The 16,228-nt window shown below is 36.9% G+C and overlaps 1 protein-coding gene across 2 annotated transcripts in view; it reads left to right on the top strand.

Annotated features, from left to right (window-relative positions):
* The window catches only part of CPNE8 (copine 8), a 264,159-nt gene that overhangs the window by 71,022 nt on the left and 176,909 nt on the right, over positions 1-16,228 (top strand). For both annotated transcript variants that reach the window (XM_054443312.2, XM_063672626.1), the window contains one exon: positions 5,206-5,245. In XM_054443312.2, coding sequence (XP_054299287.1) covers positions 5,206-5,245 — 40 coding nt within the window. The remainder of the gene's footprint in view (positions 1-5,205; positions 5,246-16,228) is intronic.

Raw genomic sequence — 16,228 nt, 5'->3', positions numbered from 1 at the left:
AAGCTGGTGATCTCTGATTGGTAAGGGGTGGCAATTTCTAGGTTAAGCTTGTCTCAAAATCACAGCAGGTTCTTGAGGTTTTGGATTGGGCTTGTGAGACAGTTCTTGGAGTAGGTGATTGTGACTCCCAAGTGATTTTCCCCATGGCTCTGCTGCCATGGGGAAGATCAGTCCTGATTCTGTTTTAGTTCGGTGTAACAAAAATGGCCTCATTTTGTGTGATCAGTTTTCATTGCAGTAATGTAGTTCGTTGAAGGAACGGCTTGCTGAAAGATGTGCTAGTGTAAATTGACCAACAGATAGATGTAAATGGTTTTCAGAATTGTTTTGGATTTACTTAATGCCTACTGATTTTATAAAAGTCTAAAAAAATTAAAGAAGAAGCTTTGAACATGTTTTATCTAAACGATATTATAACAGGTTTTAGAAATAGCTTTTATAAACTTAAAAAAAAAATTTCAGTGCTGAAATAATTGTAATGACAGTGAGAGAAAAAGAAAGAGATAGAGACAACTTATTTCTGCTACCACTGACCCAAATTCTTGTAAGTACTATAATAGTTAACCGATAATAATTTTTTTTATTGTTACTGTGGTATGTCTGAGATATATTTTCAAGATTACCTTATCGGCTATAAGTCCTAAAATTCCCTTGCCTTTTTGATCCGGTATGTGCTTACTCATTCAAGAGACATGGTTTCTCTCATCATGCTATGTATATATCACAGAGAGAGTAATAAACTTTGACATTTATTTATTTTCATTATAATTATCACACTGATGATAATACAGGTTCCTAATAAATCCACTTTGTTGTCATGGTTGAAAACTTTATTATTGGTAGAGTAGCTGTACCAAAATGTGTTTGAGCAGGAAGTGTGGATAGCCTTATCACGTCGTAGTATGTGGCAGATATAGGATAATTTAGAAATTACTCTTCTCATTCGTTTTTCCATTCAGAATGGAACACTAAAAAGGGATTTCTGAGTCTAGATATGACTTACCTAGGTAATTATTTTCTTTCTTGATAAATAAAATGGTAATAATCATGAAATGTATAATGTTATTATAAAATAGTTTAGATGGATCTCAACACTTTGAGGAAAAATAAGTTGTTTTATTTCTTCTAGTAGTTGTCCCAACACCATGTCAACTGCGGTTTTTCCCATTGGTTAAGGGCTCCCTTAACCAAAGTCTAATTTCATGCCTTTTCAGTCACTTTTGTTTCTTAGAACCATCTTACTCTGTTAATTGTTAGGTACTTTTTATTTTAAAACTTTCATCTCAAACTTCATTTAAGACTTTTCGCTTCCTCTCCCTTCAGCTGGAGCTATTGCCCAGCTCCTTGCAGGACAGAAGGGAGGTGGGAATGCAAAAAGGTAGGCGGTGTTGGGAGACAGAGATGTGGGTCTCCTACCGTCCAAAAAATCCAGACCTTATGTGGGAATCAGCCTCAGGGGACACACTTTAAGTACTTTGCTTGTCTTGTCCTTATGGAGGAGGGGCCAAAAAGAACATTATTCTATGTTTTTCATCTCTCAGAAAGCACTTTCTAGAACTTTCCAGTGAGTTTCTCTTTCATTGACATCCCCAGGGTGGACTTGCAGCAGGGCCCCGTAGCTTACTGATGAACCAGATGCTGCACTTCCCTTCTTGCAGGCATCCCAGATTTTGGAGCCATACTTTTCTTGGCTTTGGGGAATGGAAAGAACCTCCCTACTGCCCCCCAACAGAGAGGGAAAAGTCTTCACTTATGAATAGTGTGTTCATCACCTGGCCATGGACTGGTCCCCTGAACTTTAGGGAGAAAGTATGTGACCCTAATATGATTGGCTCAGTAGCTCTGAGCTAAGCATGATCACATATTTTGTTTTTTTTCTTTGGGCCTTAGTTGCAATTCCAGAAATACAAGAAAAATTTCCATCAATATCTGTTACTCTTGAATCAAAAACGTAATCCTAAGGTGCACCCAAATCAGCTACTGCCAATTCATTACTGTAGTAATAAGGTTTCAATGGCAGGATGAAGTTGTTTACAAAATTTGTTACTAAATTTAGGCACAGTGGATGCATCCTCTTAGGAGAAACTACCAAGCTTCCTTCATGATCATATATTCTGTCTTCCTTAAAGAAAGTATGGAACTTATAAACAGATACACAGGTACATGTATACATTGTAACCAGTTAGGAGGTAATGCTTATGTTATGACCTGTGAGAGTGGGACTAGAGAAGTCTTGATATATTTAGAAAAGTTAGAAGAAAAATTGTGTTAAAAGAAAGATGGTAATTTTAGGCTAGGCACGGTGGCTCACGCCTGTAATCCCAGCACTTTTTGGAGGCTGAGGGTGGCAGATTAATTGAGGTTAGTAGTTCGAGACCAGCCTGGCCAACATGGTGAAACCCCGTCTCTACTAAAAATACAAAAATTAGCTAGGTGTGATGGTGGGCACCTATGTCACCCCAGTGACTCTGGAGGCTGAGGCAGGAGAATCACTTGGACCGGGGAGGCGGAGGTTGCAGTGAGCTGAGATTGCACCAGTGCACTCCAGCCTGGGCAACAGAGTGAGACTCTGTCTCCAAAAAAAAAAAAAAAAAGGAAAAATGGTAATTTCTAATGGGTTATAATCTAACATATTGTATTCAGGTGTATCATGTAAATTACCTATGAGATAATAGTATTTAAAAAGCTTTGTAAAATACAGTGAAAGAGGATTGTATTTGAAGATACTTAAGCTTTTTGTGATGAAAACATTTTCCTTTTACTTCTTAATTGAACATTCAATGTCATTTCTCCCCAGTCCACACTCGGTTCTTTTTAGAAGATAGTTTCCAGAGTTGATTTTTGAGAAGGAGCTAGCACAGCTATGTTTCATCTCTGATATTGTTTAAGTTGCTAATTTCAATCTTACCTTTAAAAAATTTTTCTTATATAAGAAACATTTCTTGGATAAAAAATGTATTTTTTTGTACTAGCAGCTAGTTCTACAGTAAATGTTGGCAATTTGCTGATTTAAAATTCCAGGCTATAGCTGTTCAAAGTGCTCAGAATGCCTAGATGCGAAGGAGAGTAATTTGTAATTCTTCTGAGGCAGGTTTTTGCATCATGCATTTTTTTTTTTTTTTTTGCTATTGTAAAATTTAATTATAAAACTATGAAAATAAATTCATTTATGTAGGTAAACAGGTCATAATGAGTGTGTGCTGTTGGAGGAGAGAGGCAATTAACTTCCTCCTTATTTAAAAAATAATAACAAGAAGTCATATTCTCTGCATTTAATCCTTCATCTTTCTGCTTCTCCCTGTGGAAAGGAAGTCACAGGACTTCTGGAGGAGAGACTATTTTGATAAAGACAGAAAAAGCTCTAAATATTTTAAGTTTTATCATGGACATTTTCAAGCAGATTCAAAAGTGGCATGTATGTATTGCCAGTTTTGGTTCATTTACTTCCTCCAGGTTATTTATTATATACTTATTGCTGAATCACTTTAAAGCAAATCATTTCACCTACCAATACTTCAAAATAAAGCTCTCACAGATAAGGATGCTTATTTATGAACCTCCTGTTTGTTTGCTTGTTTTTATAAGACCACCACACCATTGTCCAGCCTTACCCCAAATAACTAGTTACTGGCAGCTAACATTCAGGGCATTTGGAAATTTCTCTGATTGTCTTAAAAATGTCTTCCAATTAGTTTGTTTAAGTCAGGCTCCAAACAAGAGTCACACATTGTATTTTTCTCCTATGTCTCCTGTATTCTATAATAATTTCCTTCCCCTTTTTAATACCAGTTATCTGTTGATGAGATTCATAATATTTTTTAAAAGAGAAGGTGAGGCAAGAAATTCCATCTCTATAGAGTGGCTCTGTGTGTGATCTCTCACATCCCATCACTTGGAGTAATGCTAAGATTGTTCAGGTGTTGTCTGCCTGATTAGAAAAGACCTTGTCCTTTCACCTCAAAGCCTTAGTATCCTTGGATGATTATTACCTAGAACCACTGCAATTCTAAAGCTAGTTTATGGTAAACATTCTTTGCTAGAGAGTGAATGGACCCTCTGCCTAGCATCCATATACTCAGTGAACTTTTAATGATTGAGATGCTTTCTTTATTTGTGAAAACATTCTTATGTGAGATAGGAGACTTTAACCTTTAAAGAGGCAGTTAATTTTTGGTAGGAAACTATTCACAAGAAATTTGAAATGAATATGATTTGGGAGAAAGACTGTAGTCAGTACAAATATTTTCCTATACAAGAATTTGGCAAATTGAAGGTATTTTGACTATCAGTGTCCTCTCTACTTCTACAAACTCTTTAATGCCAGGGGATAAAGTGATAATGAATGATCTTATTGCAGAATCTTTCCAAGAACTGATTAATTTCCAGTACCAACTGGTCAAAACCAGAACATATGGTAGTCTTATGTAAATATGTTTGTTTCCATAAAATGTATGTTTTCTTTAAGTTATGTGATTAGGGAAAAATAATGTCTCATTACTGCAGCCAATTTAACAATAGCATTTAAGATATTAAGTAAAAATTAAAATGTGTGCTAAGGACAACCTGTTACCAGGATCTGTTTGTTAAATAATTAATTTGATTTTTTAAAATATTTTATTTTGAGATAAACATAGATTCATTCACATGAAGTTGTAAAAAATAATACAGAAGTTATACAGAGAGACTTGTGTATCCTTTATCTAGGTTCCCCCAGTAGCAACATCTTGCAATATCACAAATAGGATATTGACATTTATCCTGGCAATATACAGAACATTTCTATCACCTCAAGGATCCCTCATGTTGCCCTTTAAAATGATGTCCAGAGAAGAGGGCTTTTCAGTTTTTAAGGAATTTTGAAGTAAGTTGCACAGTACTGGGATACTACTGATGCACAGAAAAGAGAAAGTTTAAACTTATGCACAGAAAAGAGAAAGTTTAAACTTATCAAAAAGCAGAATTGATTATTGAGAAAATATTAAGACTTGTTAGGTGTTTAGAAATGAAAGAGCCCAAGGATTGCGAATTCTACCACTGGCATGTAAGCCACAGATTATGTGAAACTTTAAAATTTGCTAAGTTTTTCTTCGTATTGGTATTATTTTGGATTCATTTTTATATTACTTATGTGTTTTGGAAAATACTGGGTTTTTTTCTAGCTGTATTTTGTGGAAATAATTTGAGTTTTATGTTTCAATCTTTTAGGTATGATGTTGATTCAAAGAGCCCCAACTTATCCAAACATGTAAGTTCATATTTTTATAACATTATAATATAATGATTAGTACTTATGCTGACTTATTAATATTAAAGTTATACATCCATTAAGTTATTTATGTAACATGATTGTCATAGAAAATAAGTAACATTTTAAAAGAACCCCAGAAAAACATTTTGGAGGAGCTTATTAAAAAGGTTACCTTTAGTAAGTAAAATGGACTAATCTTCTTTTTAATTTTTAATCTTTATTTTTTCAATAAATGATGATTACAGTTCCCAGTGATGTTTGAAGTTGGATCAGGTTAAGCAAGATGAAATTGCAAGTGTCTTTTTGCAAGGTTTAACTTCTAAGAGAATGGGAAGTAGCTGAGTGTAGGCAGAGTGGTTTGTTATTCTGTTTTTTTTTTTGTGGTTTGTTTATTTACCAATATTTCCTGAATATCTGTATATGCCAGGCATTGTGCTAGTTTCAGAGGGCATAATATGGGTGTGATAGACATAATCTCTGTCCTCAAGTCACTTATAGTTTTGTTTTCTTTTTTGGGTCTCTCCTTTGATCTGTTCCTCTTTTCTCAAGAGCTCTAGTTGCCAGGTAACAACTGTTACCTGGAGAAGTTTCCAGGTCCAGGAGTAGTTGGGCATCAGAGCTAGACAGAAAAAGAAGTGTAGATGGGAAGGGAGGAATGAGAGTGAGATACTCCAGCAAAACATTGTGCTAATCCATCAACTTGTTTATTGACCTGTGAAGTTGGAATTAGGCCACCCCCAGTAGGAAGGGCTGAATGAGGGTGAAAACAGCATTCTGAAAGGGGATAACTGAGGTGCCAAGTGAAATCTGGGTACACAGATGTAGAATTAGCAGTTGTGTCAGAGTTAGGAGGCTGGCTGGACTAACAGTGCCCAGAAATGTAGGAGGGTGAGATTTTTTAATTTTTCCACTGTTGTAGGCTGTCAAACTAGAATAGATGGGCATGTGATTTCCCATGAAGTTTGGAGAAGGGGAGTGTAATAATTCAGAAAAGAGATGAGACAGAAAGGGGGATTACGAGCTAGGAAACAGATTCGGAAAATCTGGGAGCATAGATACATATGGTGGTAAAAATCATATTTACTGCTGCCCCCTTCATTGAAGGAGGTATGAAATTTATTTATGTTATGAAGCATACAGCAGAATCATGTGAAGAAGTATTCAGGAACAGTCTGTCTAAGTGATTTACCTCTTTACAGGTTGAAAAAAATGCTGCAACAAGCTTATTGCTCTCCATAAGTAAAGTTCATTGTGATTGCCATGACACCTTCCTGCTCATGATTAAGGTTTATAGCATTGTGACTAGACATTTACAATTTATTTGCATGGCTTTATATTGGAACTTTTGCAAATGTCCTAAAAAGAATCAGAAAAGAAACTGCATTTTATAGTCAAAGTTCTTGAGTTGTCAGGAAAGAAATGTATTCACTTCTCACACATAGGTTGTTGATTAAAGGGATTATGAGCATGTCATAAATGTGAAGTGCAGGTTGGCTTTATGGGAGCTGGCACTAGAAACAGTGTGGTGAGTTGTGAGTGAGATAGCTATTCTCTCCATTTCTCTTTCTCTCTCTCAGGCCACATATTCTTTTTGCCATGTCTTTTCTCTGAGCTTCTGCTTCTCTCTGAAGACCAGGTTTCTCTGTTTAGGGAAATGACCTCACCACTTCTGACTGGACATAGACTTCCAAGTACCACTCTCCCTGAATATAGTTTCTGTGTTTCTTAGTTCAAACTACTCTTCAAAGGGCATAATAACTGGCAAGTAAGGACATTCCCATGGGGTTGGATATTTTAAGTGAAGTTGGGAACATGTGTTTCCTATCAGTGGAGTTGCCTTGAGTACAGGGCAGAGAGAAGTGTATGGGATAGGAAGGTACCTTAAACATGGCTAATTCTTTTCCCTTTAATAGTCACTAGTGGCTACATTTTATTATATAAGACATACTCCTCCTAGAAACCATAAATGTATATTTCCTTTCAAATCTTTCTCTTTTGTAGAAATACTTTTATTTTCATAAGAAAATTTTATCTTCTCATCGTAAGAAATTTTATCTTGACACTGCTTTACCCTCATGATACCTCTTTTACTATCTCATCAGGTTTTCACTTTTGCTTAAACTACCCCGACATAGGTTAGATTAAGATTGAATGTCTTCTCTTCACTCTTTACCTCGTAATCTCTCTCTCTCTCTCTCTCTCTGTTCCAAATAGGATTGACTACTCCATTCTTGAAACATTCATTTCTAACTTCCACAGAAACCTCTCCCTTGCTGCTTCTCCAGCCTCCGTGTTTACCCATTATCTGTCACTTTAAGCTGTATTTCCTCCTCTTATCCCTTAATATTATTTTTTTCTCATAACTTCATTTTCAATTTTTATCTCATCTCACTGTATAAACTGTTTTTGGGAGAGCTCAACCATGTCCCTACCATACCTGATGACCCTCAAGTGTTTATCCCTCTGGATACCTTAGCAAATGCAAGTTTCAATTGCTTGTTAAGTATTTTGTCGTACATACTCCACAGAAGCCTAAAACTCAAGTAGATTTAAAATTTATGATTTTTTCCTTCCAGATCATGTGTTTCTGCTTCTGTGATTTATCTTGAGAATAATTCATCAACACAGGTTACTCAGTTAGAAAATTTGGATGCATGGTTAACCACTTTCTGTGTCACATTTGACTTTTACTGAGTCACCAAGTCCTGTTTCTTCTAACAAAAAAATGCTTCTCTTTCTGCCTTCTTCTTTCCCTTCTTGCTGTTATTGCCGTAGTTCAGAATCTCATTACTTTTCTACCGATATACTGCATCGTCTCCTGTAGGTCCCATGATTTATATTATTTCACATTTTAAGCTATCCTTTATATTTGTGTCTGTGTTATATTTTTAAAATATATTTAGTCCACTATACAGATTAGTTAATAAGTGCCTGAGCTTATAAGTGGGTGAAGGATGTCGAAAGAGAAGAAAAATGTGTTTTTGAATGGTTATAAGAACTATTAGAGATGACTATCTAGGTTTCTGTTAGAAATTTATAGCAAAAGCTGTTCCTTAATTGAAAGCATACAAGTACAGATTTTAGGTAAAGACACGTATAGCTCATCCAACCCAAAAGAAATTCATGAGGATTTTTGAAGATCAGACAGAATCAATGAACAAGATAGGTTTATTCCCTGAGGATATGATTCATTAAGACTGTTGCTGTCTACCTGCCAATTTTGCAAAGTGAAATAAATATGAACTGGAACCTTTTAGGAAAAACTGCTAAGTGCCCAGGTTGCATGTGGCATAAAGGCACTTATTTATTTTTTTATAAAAGGGATTTTGTAGCAAGAGAGACCCCTTGAATTAGTAATAATAATTTTTTTTTCCATTCTCATTTCGGATAATTTTGAAAGAATTTTCTTTCAGGATGACTTTATTTGGTGTTCAGTACTTAAGACTCTTGGGTCAAATTCCTGTTTTTTGATACTGTTAGGGAAAATGGAGATAGAATATAGAACTGCACCTTAGATTTCTAACATTGCAAATAAATATGACGTAAGACATAAAGAATCATAATTACTTTAATTGATTCTATTTGTGGTGGAAACGTGTTTTAGTGAAAATCATTGTGCACCAGACAAAGACTTATGGAATCTAGGGACATCTTTCTTTAGAAGATTTATTCTGTTTATGATTCTCTGAGGAAATAGCTTTACTAAGATATTTTTCCCTATAGTGTTAGGCCCTGTGAACAAAATATGGCATTTTGAATTCTGAGTTTGTTCTCTAAGGTACTAGTGAACCTACTCAACTAAATACCATTAGCAGAACTACATAGCATACTTTCATTTGTATAATTAAATTGCATGAGCCAAATCATTAATGAAAGGATAAATGACGGGCCCATAATTGGTGTGTATAGGATTCTGCTTGGGATGTTGGACCAGATGACATAGAAACTGTACTCTATATACTAAATTTTCATACAGACAAGGCTATCTAAAATACATTTATCCACTTGGTTGGTTGCAGAAGGCACCACTAAACTTTTTGTTTCAGACGTATTCATGGCTTACTGCATTATTTTGTACACTAGACACTAGCCTTCAGTGAAGGTATATATTTTTTAACACACTTTCTAAATATTATAAATATAAGCTTTCACATACAGATCAGTTATATTTAAAAATTTTATTTGAATATTGTTTGGACCATGAAATGGATTTTCTCATAGAAACATTTTTAAGTGGGGCAAGATTCTTTCATTAGAGTATAAAGCTAATTTAACCTATATATAGATGAACTGAATTCTAAAGTATTAATATATGTTCATATAGGCAGACAGGCAATAAATATAGGACAGGCACTTGTCATGCTGGGGAATATAGCAATGAATAAGACAAAAAAGACCTCTCTCCTAAAGCAGCTTACATTTTGGAATTGAAGAGGTGAGGTAAGCAGATTTACTCAATGAACATGAATACAATAAATGATTAAGATACTTGACTTTCTTTATGGCACTTAATCTAGTAAGACATTGACACTGGGAGAGAATGACTGGAGAAGCACCAGTAGTTGGATGCTGAAGTTTCCTTAAACCAACCAGCATGGTTCTGTGCCATTTATCACCTTGGGTGTATATTTACTGAAGAGAAGGAGGGAATGATTGAAAATCTAGGAGAACAGCATCCCAGGCAAAAGGAAGAACAGTACAGTGGCCTTGAGTCAAGAAAGAGTTTGGGGCCAGGCACGGTGGCTCATGCTTGTAATCCCAGCACTTTGAGAGGCTGAGGTGGGCGGATCATGAGGTCAGGAGATTGAGACCATCCTGGCCAACGTGGTGAAACCCTGTATCTACTAAAAATACAAAAATTAGCTGGGCGTGGTGGCACGTGCCTGCAATCCCAACTACTCAGGAGGCTGAGGCAGGAGAATCACTTGAACCAGGGATGAACCAGGGAGGCAGAGGTTGCAGTGAGCTGAGATTGTGCCACTGTACTCCAGCCTGGTGACAGAGTGAACTCCATCTCAAAAAAAAAAAAAAAAAGTTTGGAATGTTGGTGTGACAGAAAGATGGCTACCATATGTAAAATATTATGAGTGATGAGGGGAGTGTACTGAAAGGAAACATACATAGGAATCAGATGATGGAGAGATTTGTAGGCCACAGTTAAAAAAAGAATTTGGATTTTTCTTTTTTCGGATGGATGTCACTGGAGGATGGTGTGATCTGATTTATGCATTTAAATGGTGACTGTGACAGTTGAAGTGGAGAATGGAGTTGAGGAAGCAAGACTGGAATTAAGGAGGTCAGTTATAAGGCTGTTGTAGTTTGACTGGGTGAGCATCCTTTGGTGGTTAAAAACCATTGAAGTTGTAAGACGTGGTCAGATTTGGAATATATGTTGGTAGTATGACTGATGATGAATTGGATGTCCAGTGTAAAAATAAGAGAAGTTAGAGTGGCTACTAGGTTCCTGATGAGAACAACTGGGTAAATAGTGATGTGGTTCATATAATGAGGTACATTGGGGAGAAGGAGATTGAGGCAGGGAGGTGAGGATTGAGAGACCCATGGTAAGGCCAAGTTCATGTTAAATTTGAGACCCCCAGTAAGCATCCAAATGGAGATATTGATTAGGCAGTGTTTGAAGACTAAGATGTAGATTTAGTAACCATCAGCCAATCAAGTTGGAACTCAGAGTTATCTAAGAAAATGCAAATGGAGAAGAGAATAGGATAGAATCTTGAGGGAAGAAGAGTAGCTAGAATGATCATTTTAAAAGCCAGCTAGGACATGTCGCTTTCCAGTTTAAACCCTCCAATGGCTTTCATCCACACTTAGGATAGAAATCAGTCCTTGATATAGCCCCTGGTTACCTCCTCTCCTGCCATTCTCATCATTGCTCACCCTGCTCTAACCTGCTGTCTCTCTTGCTTTTCCTTGAGCACCCAAGTACTTGTCTCAGGGACTTTGTTCTTGCTTTTTCTCCTATCTGTAATGCTTCTGCTCCAGATATTCACATGGTTCTCTCCCTCACATTATTCAGGTATCTACTTGAATAGATAACTGCGAGGCCTTACCTGACTGCCCTGTGTAAAAGAGCTCTTCATGTTATCCTTTGGTGCTTTTTCAATAAAAACTTTCTTTTTTTCTGTAGCCTTCTTTCTAGTTCTTATTAGATGATGAGAGTTAGCCTTATATACATATTCAAGCTAAAATGTTTATGACTGTTGCTATACATGGCTATCTTTCCCATTTGCATTTTCAGTAGGGTCTAAAAGAATCTGCCTTAGACTTTCAGACAGAGATAGGGATAATGCCTGAGATGGGTTTGAGTATAGTAACTTCAGCACTCATTAAGTTATATTAGATGGGTTCGTTTGCACGTAAAACTGGCCCTTATTCAGGGCTTAGTATTTAATAATGATACTTTGTCATAGTATAATGTCATATTTAATATTATTATTTGATCATGCTATATTTCAGATATTTAATCATAATATTTAGTAAGTTTTCTAGTTATTTGGCATAGCACCTGTCTCACCATGTTTACTAGCAGTGAGAATATTTACTTATTTTCTGTTAACATATTACATTTTGAACTTTGTTATTGATGAGCTAGTGTTCTATCAAAAGTGATGTGCTGGAACATGTAAATATTTTCCATAGATTTGTAATATTTGTGAATATAAATATTTAAAAACTATGGTAGAATGTTATTTTACTATAGCATAGCTTTATTTTGAAAAGTTGTGTGTGGTATATGTTTGCAATTATTGAATATATATGTGGATCTTTTTTTTTTTTTTGAGACAGTGTCTTACTCTGTCACTCAGGCTGGAGTGCAGTGGCCCGATCTTGGCTCACCGCAACCTCAACCTCCTGGGTTCAAGCTATTCTCCTGCCTCAGCCTACCAAGTGGCTGGGACCGCAGGCCTACACCACCATACCTTGCTAATTTTTGTATTTTTAGTAGAGACAGATTTTCACCATGTTGCCCAGGCTGGTCTTAAACTCCTGACCTCAAGCGATCCACTGGCCTCTGTCCCCTAAAGTGCTGGGATTACAGGCGTGAGCCACCATGGCTGGCCAATATGTGGATAATTTTTAAAAATTGGTGGCTGGGTGCGGTGGCTCATATCTGTAATCCCAGCACTTTGGGAGGCCAAGGCGGGCAGATCATGAGGTCAGGAAATCAAGACCATCCTGGCTAACACGGTGAAACCCCGTCTCTACTAAAAATACAAAAAATTATCTGGGCGTGGTGGCGAGTGCCTGTAGTCCCAGCTACTCAGGAGTCTGAGGCAGGAGAATGGTGTGAACCCGGGAGGTGGAGCTTGCAGTAAGCCGAGATCATGCCACTGCACTCCAGGCTGGGCGACAGAGCAAGACTCCGTCTCAAAAAAAAAAAAAAGGTTAATTTCAGTCACTGATCATCTACTTGTTGAAAACTTAATTTTCTTTCAGTGTCTTATTTAACTGCCTTCATTTGGACTGTTAGAAAGCCAAAGATATCTTTTCTTTTTTTTTTTTTTTTGAGATAAGGTCTCACTCTGTCACCCAGGCTGGAGTACAGTGCCACGATCTCAGCTCACTGTTACCTCTGCCTCCAGGATCAAGTGATTCTCCTGCCTTAGCCTCCCAAGTAGTTGGGATTACAGGCACACAGCACCACACCCAGCTAATTTTTGTATTTTTAGTAGAGATGGGGTTTCACCACGTTGGCCCGACTGGTCTTGATCACCTGACCTCAAGTGATCCGCCCGCCTTGGCCTCCCAAAGTGCTGGGATTACACGTGTGAGCCACTGCTCCTGGCATAGCCAAAAATATCTTAAAAACCAACAGTTGTGCTGAGGGAAAAGAAATGTATACATTCAGGGATAGGGTATAATTTTAGAAATTGTATTTGTAATTTAAATTTAGAACTTTGTATTATCTCTTGGAGGTTGGATTTAGCATTTTGGTTTGTAGATGGATCTATCCATTAAAAAGACAAATTCTACTTTTTTTTTTATAATATTAAAATGTGAGAAATTGTTTCTACTAAAATATTGAATCAAGCCCGGGTGCAGTGGCTCATGCCTCTAATCCTAGCTCTTTGGAAGGCTGAGGCAGGTGGATCACCTGAGCTCAGGAGTTCGAGACCATCCTGGCCAACGTGGCGAAACCCTGTCTCTACTAAAAATACAAACATTAGCTGAGAGTGCCATAAATATTTGGGGGGCAAAATGTACGGTACCTGTAGAGGCCTCCATTCAAGTCGTATGTACATTATACTTACCTGAATTTGCAAGAGCAACAGGCCGAGGTCTTCTATAGCCTTACAGTTCTCAGCTTCACCTTTAAGGGAGAGGCCTGGGAAGTGATCTGGCAATACTGCCCTGTATGGCTGTATGTCCAGCTTACCACCACAGTACTGTTTTCCTTCTCAGCTGATGCCTGTGCTTTTCACGTCCGCCATTATGGGCCTGTGTTGCTTCTTCAGCAGTCTCAGTTTAGCTAATTGGGTGATTGCATTCCCCTGCGCTGGTGGAGCTGGAAAAGGAAATGACTTCTGACTTAGTTTTCTCCTGGGGCTTTTTCTGTAGAGTCCAGTGGTGTATGTCATAGTGTATGTCAAGCCACATACACTTTCCTATGCTTCTTGTAGGTATAAAATCATCCTCATTACCTAGCACTCAGGTGTTTTTAATTCAGGGGTTTATCAAACCAGTCTAGTGGAGTTCTGGCCAATCAGCTACGACTGGCCGGAGCTGGTTGACACCAGTGTGTGTGTGGCCTTTGACACAGAAATACACAGATTCACATCATAGCTTTTTGGTGCATATTTTGTTGATTTTGTTCAGCCAAGATGATTGTTCATGTGTTCTCTTGTATTTGTTAGTATGTCTCCATATTAATATGATCCTGCTCAATATTTCTGTTTTATTCTCTTGAGCAATTTCAGCACAGATGGCTTTTACTGAGACTCGCTACTCCATTGGCAAAGTCCATTTAATATGTAGTATTTGCAGGTGCCCATTAGCATAACTATCCTTAGAAAAGAATTCTGGAATCGCCCTTGTGTGTTTTTTTGCTGCTGACTCAGAAGAGCAATGATACATTTCAGATCTTCAGTTTTCAGTTCTTTCTAGCTGTCATGAGACTTAAAGAAATTTAGGTTTATTAAAATTCCATAAACATTTGTAAAATCTGTTTTGATATTGATAAAGAAGTGCCATTATGAAAGGTGTTTAATTTAAATATGGGAAAGCTTTATCTTAAATTCGCTTTATGTATTTGAAAGCAAATTTAAAGTGATTTGCAGTTTAATGAAGGTATGGCCATGCCGGCAGTATCCAAGTATCAGGTGTGGGGTTATTTTTTGTCTCATGTGCAAGTACGGTTTTCACCAAATCCTGTCATTTTTCTGTGCGGTACTGTTTGGAACCTTAACACTTTGCCTCCTATTAACTACCATAGCCTTCTGATTGATCTGGCTTCTAGTTTTTTTCCTCATTCCTGAAATCACTCTGCAAATAGGCACTTGAGTAATCTTCTGAATGCACTGCTCTAATGGTGTCCCTAAATTGGTGAAAGGCTTCTGGTTGCTTCTGATGACCCTAAGACAACTTTTTTGTCTGGTCATGAGGGCTCTCTCTGGGCTTGGCTCTTCATCTCCATTTCTGCTTTTTACTTGAGTCCTTCTCTTTTCTCATTATTCTCTGGCCTGTAACTCTGATCTGTTCTGTAAATCTAGAATGTCCAATTATCTTCTCTCCAAGCAATATCTGATCTGATTCCTTACTGGCTCTCAAGAAAGTAATTCCTTTGGGAAAGTGTTCCCTTGACTATGCTAGTCTACAGATACCTTTTCCTCCTCTTTTAAATTAGAGCACTTCTCACCCCCACTTTCCCCACCTCCAACACTGAAGAACATAGTTTTTACTTTTGTGGCTTGCTAAACTTTTTTGTGACTGGGTCTCATTCCTTTCATTAGACTAGAAGCAGAGAGGCAGCATGGCTTGGCATAGTGATTAGGTGAGTAATAAGCCTTGGGTTTAGACTTGGTCCCAAATTGTAGCTCTGAGCAATTTACTTTCTCTGTGCCTCAGTTCCCTTATCTGAGAAATGGGGCCAATACTAGTTCCTCACCATGAGCTGGCTTTTTTTCTTTCATCTGAGAAAGTCATTTCTCTGTAAAACTACTAAACTAAATAGATTTGTTTATTTAGTATACTGAATACATTTTGTTTGCCATTAATCCTCTCTGTCCATCCTTCTTAGGAATTTTCTTGGTCCTGTTCACTACACAAACAATTTAGAGAGATCTCCCACCTTGTTTTAGAACAGGGCAATTCTTTGAATCATATACAGGCTAAACTAGAAGGCACGTGTCTTTCCCTGGAACAACTTCACATTTTCTTGACCTACATATCCAGATGGTGTTGGTGCCCTTATTTTATAGATATATGAGTTTGCATTGTACTTATGGTATTTAAATTCTTATGTGGCATATCAATCTGGAATCAGAACATCAGAGTTTGTCTTGGCTCTGCTATTTATAGAAAATCAACTTTCTAGAGTTTTAGTTTCTTTTTTTAATTAAATTAAATTAAATTAATTAAAAAAATTTTGTGAGTACATAGTAGGTGTATGTATTTATGAGGTACATGAGATGTTTTGATATAGGCATGCAATGTGAAATAAACACTTAGTTTCTTTATATGTGAAATGCAATGTTAATATCAGACCTCTCATTTACAGGGTTATTCTGAGTTTTGAAAATAAGAATCATACGATTGTATGTTAATGAACGTTACTTCATTTTTTACTTATATTTTACTTAATATGCTATGCTAAAACATTTTCACAAGGTGAAATGAGCAAATTTAAATAAGGAAATGTGTTGTTTTTCTTTTGGTTGTACTATTAATTATTAGATTTAGTACTTCTTGAAAAAGAGATTTTACTTCATATTTTACTTAACCCATTTTTAGGCACTTACA

Source organism: Pongo pygmaeus, chromosome 10, assembly GCF_028885625.2.
Source record: "Pongo pygmaeus isolate AG05252 chromosome 10, NHGRI_mPonPyg2-v2.0_pri, whole genome shotgun sequence".
Taxonomy (NCBI): Eukaryota; Metazoa; Chordata; class Mammalia; order Primates; family Hominidae; genus Pongo; species Pongo pygmaeus.
This window is presented reverse-complemented; position numbering and strand designations above follow the sequence as displayed.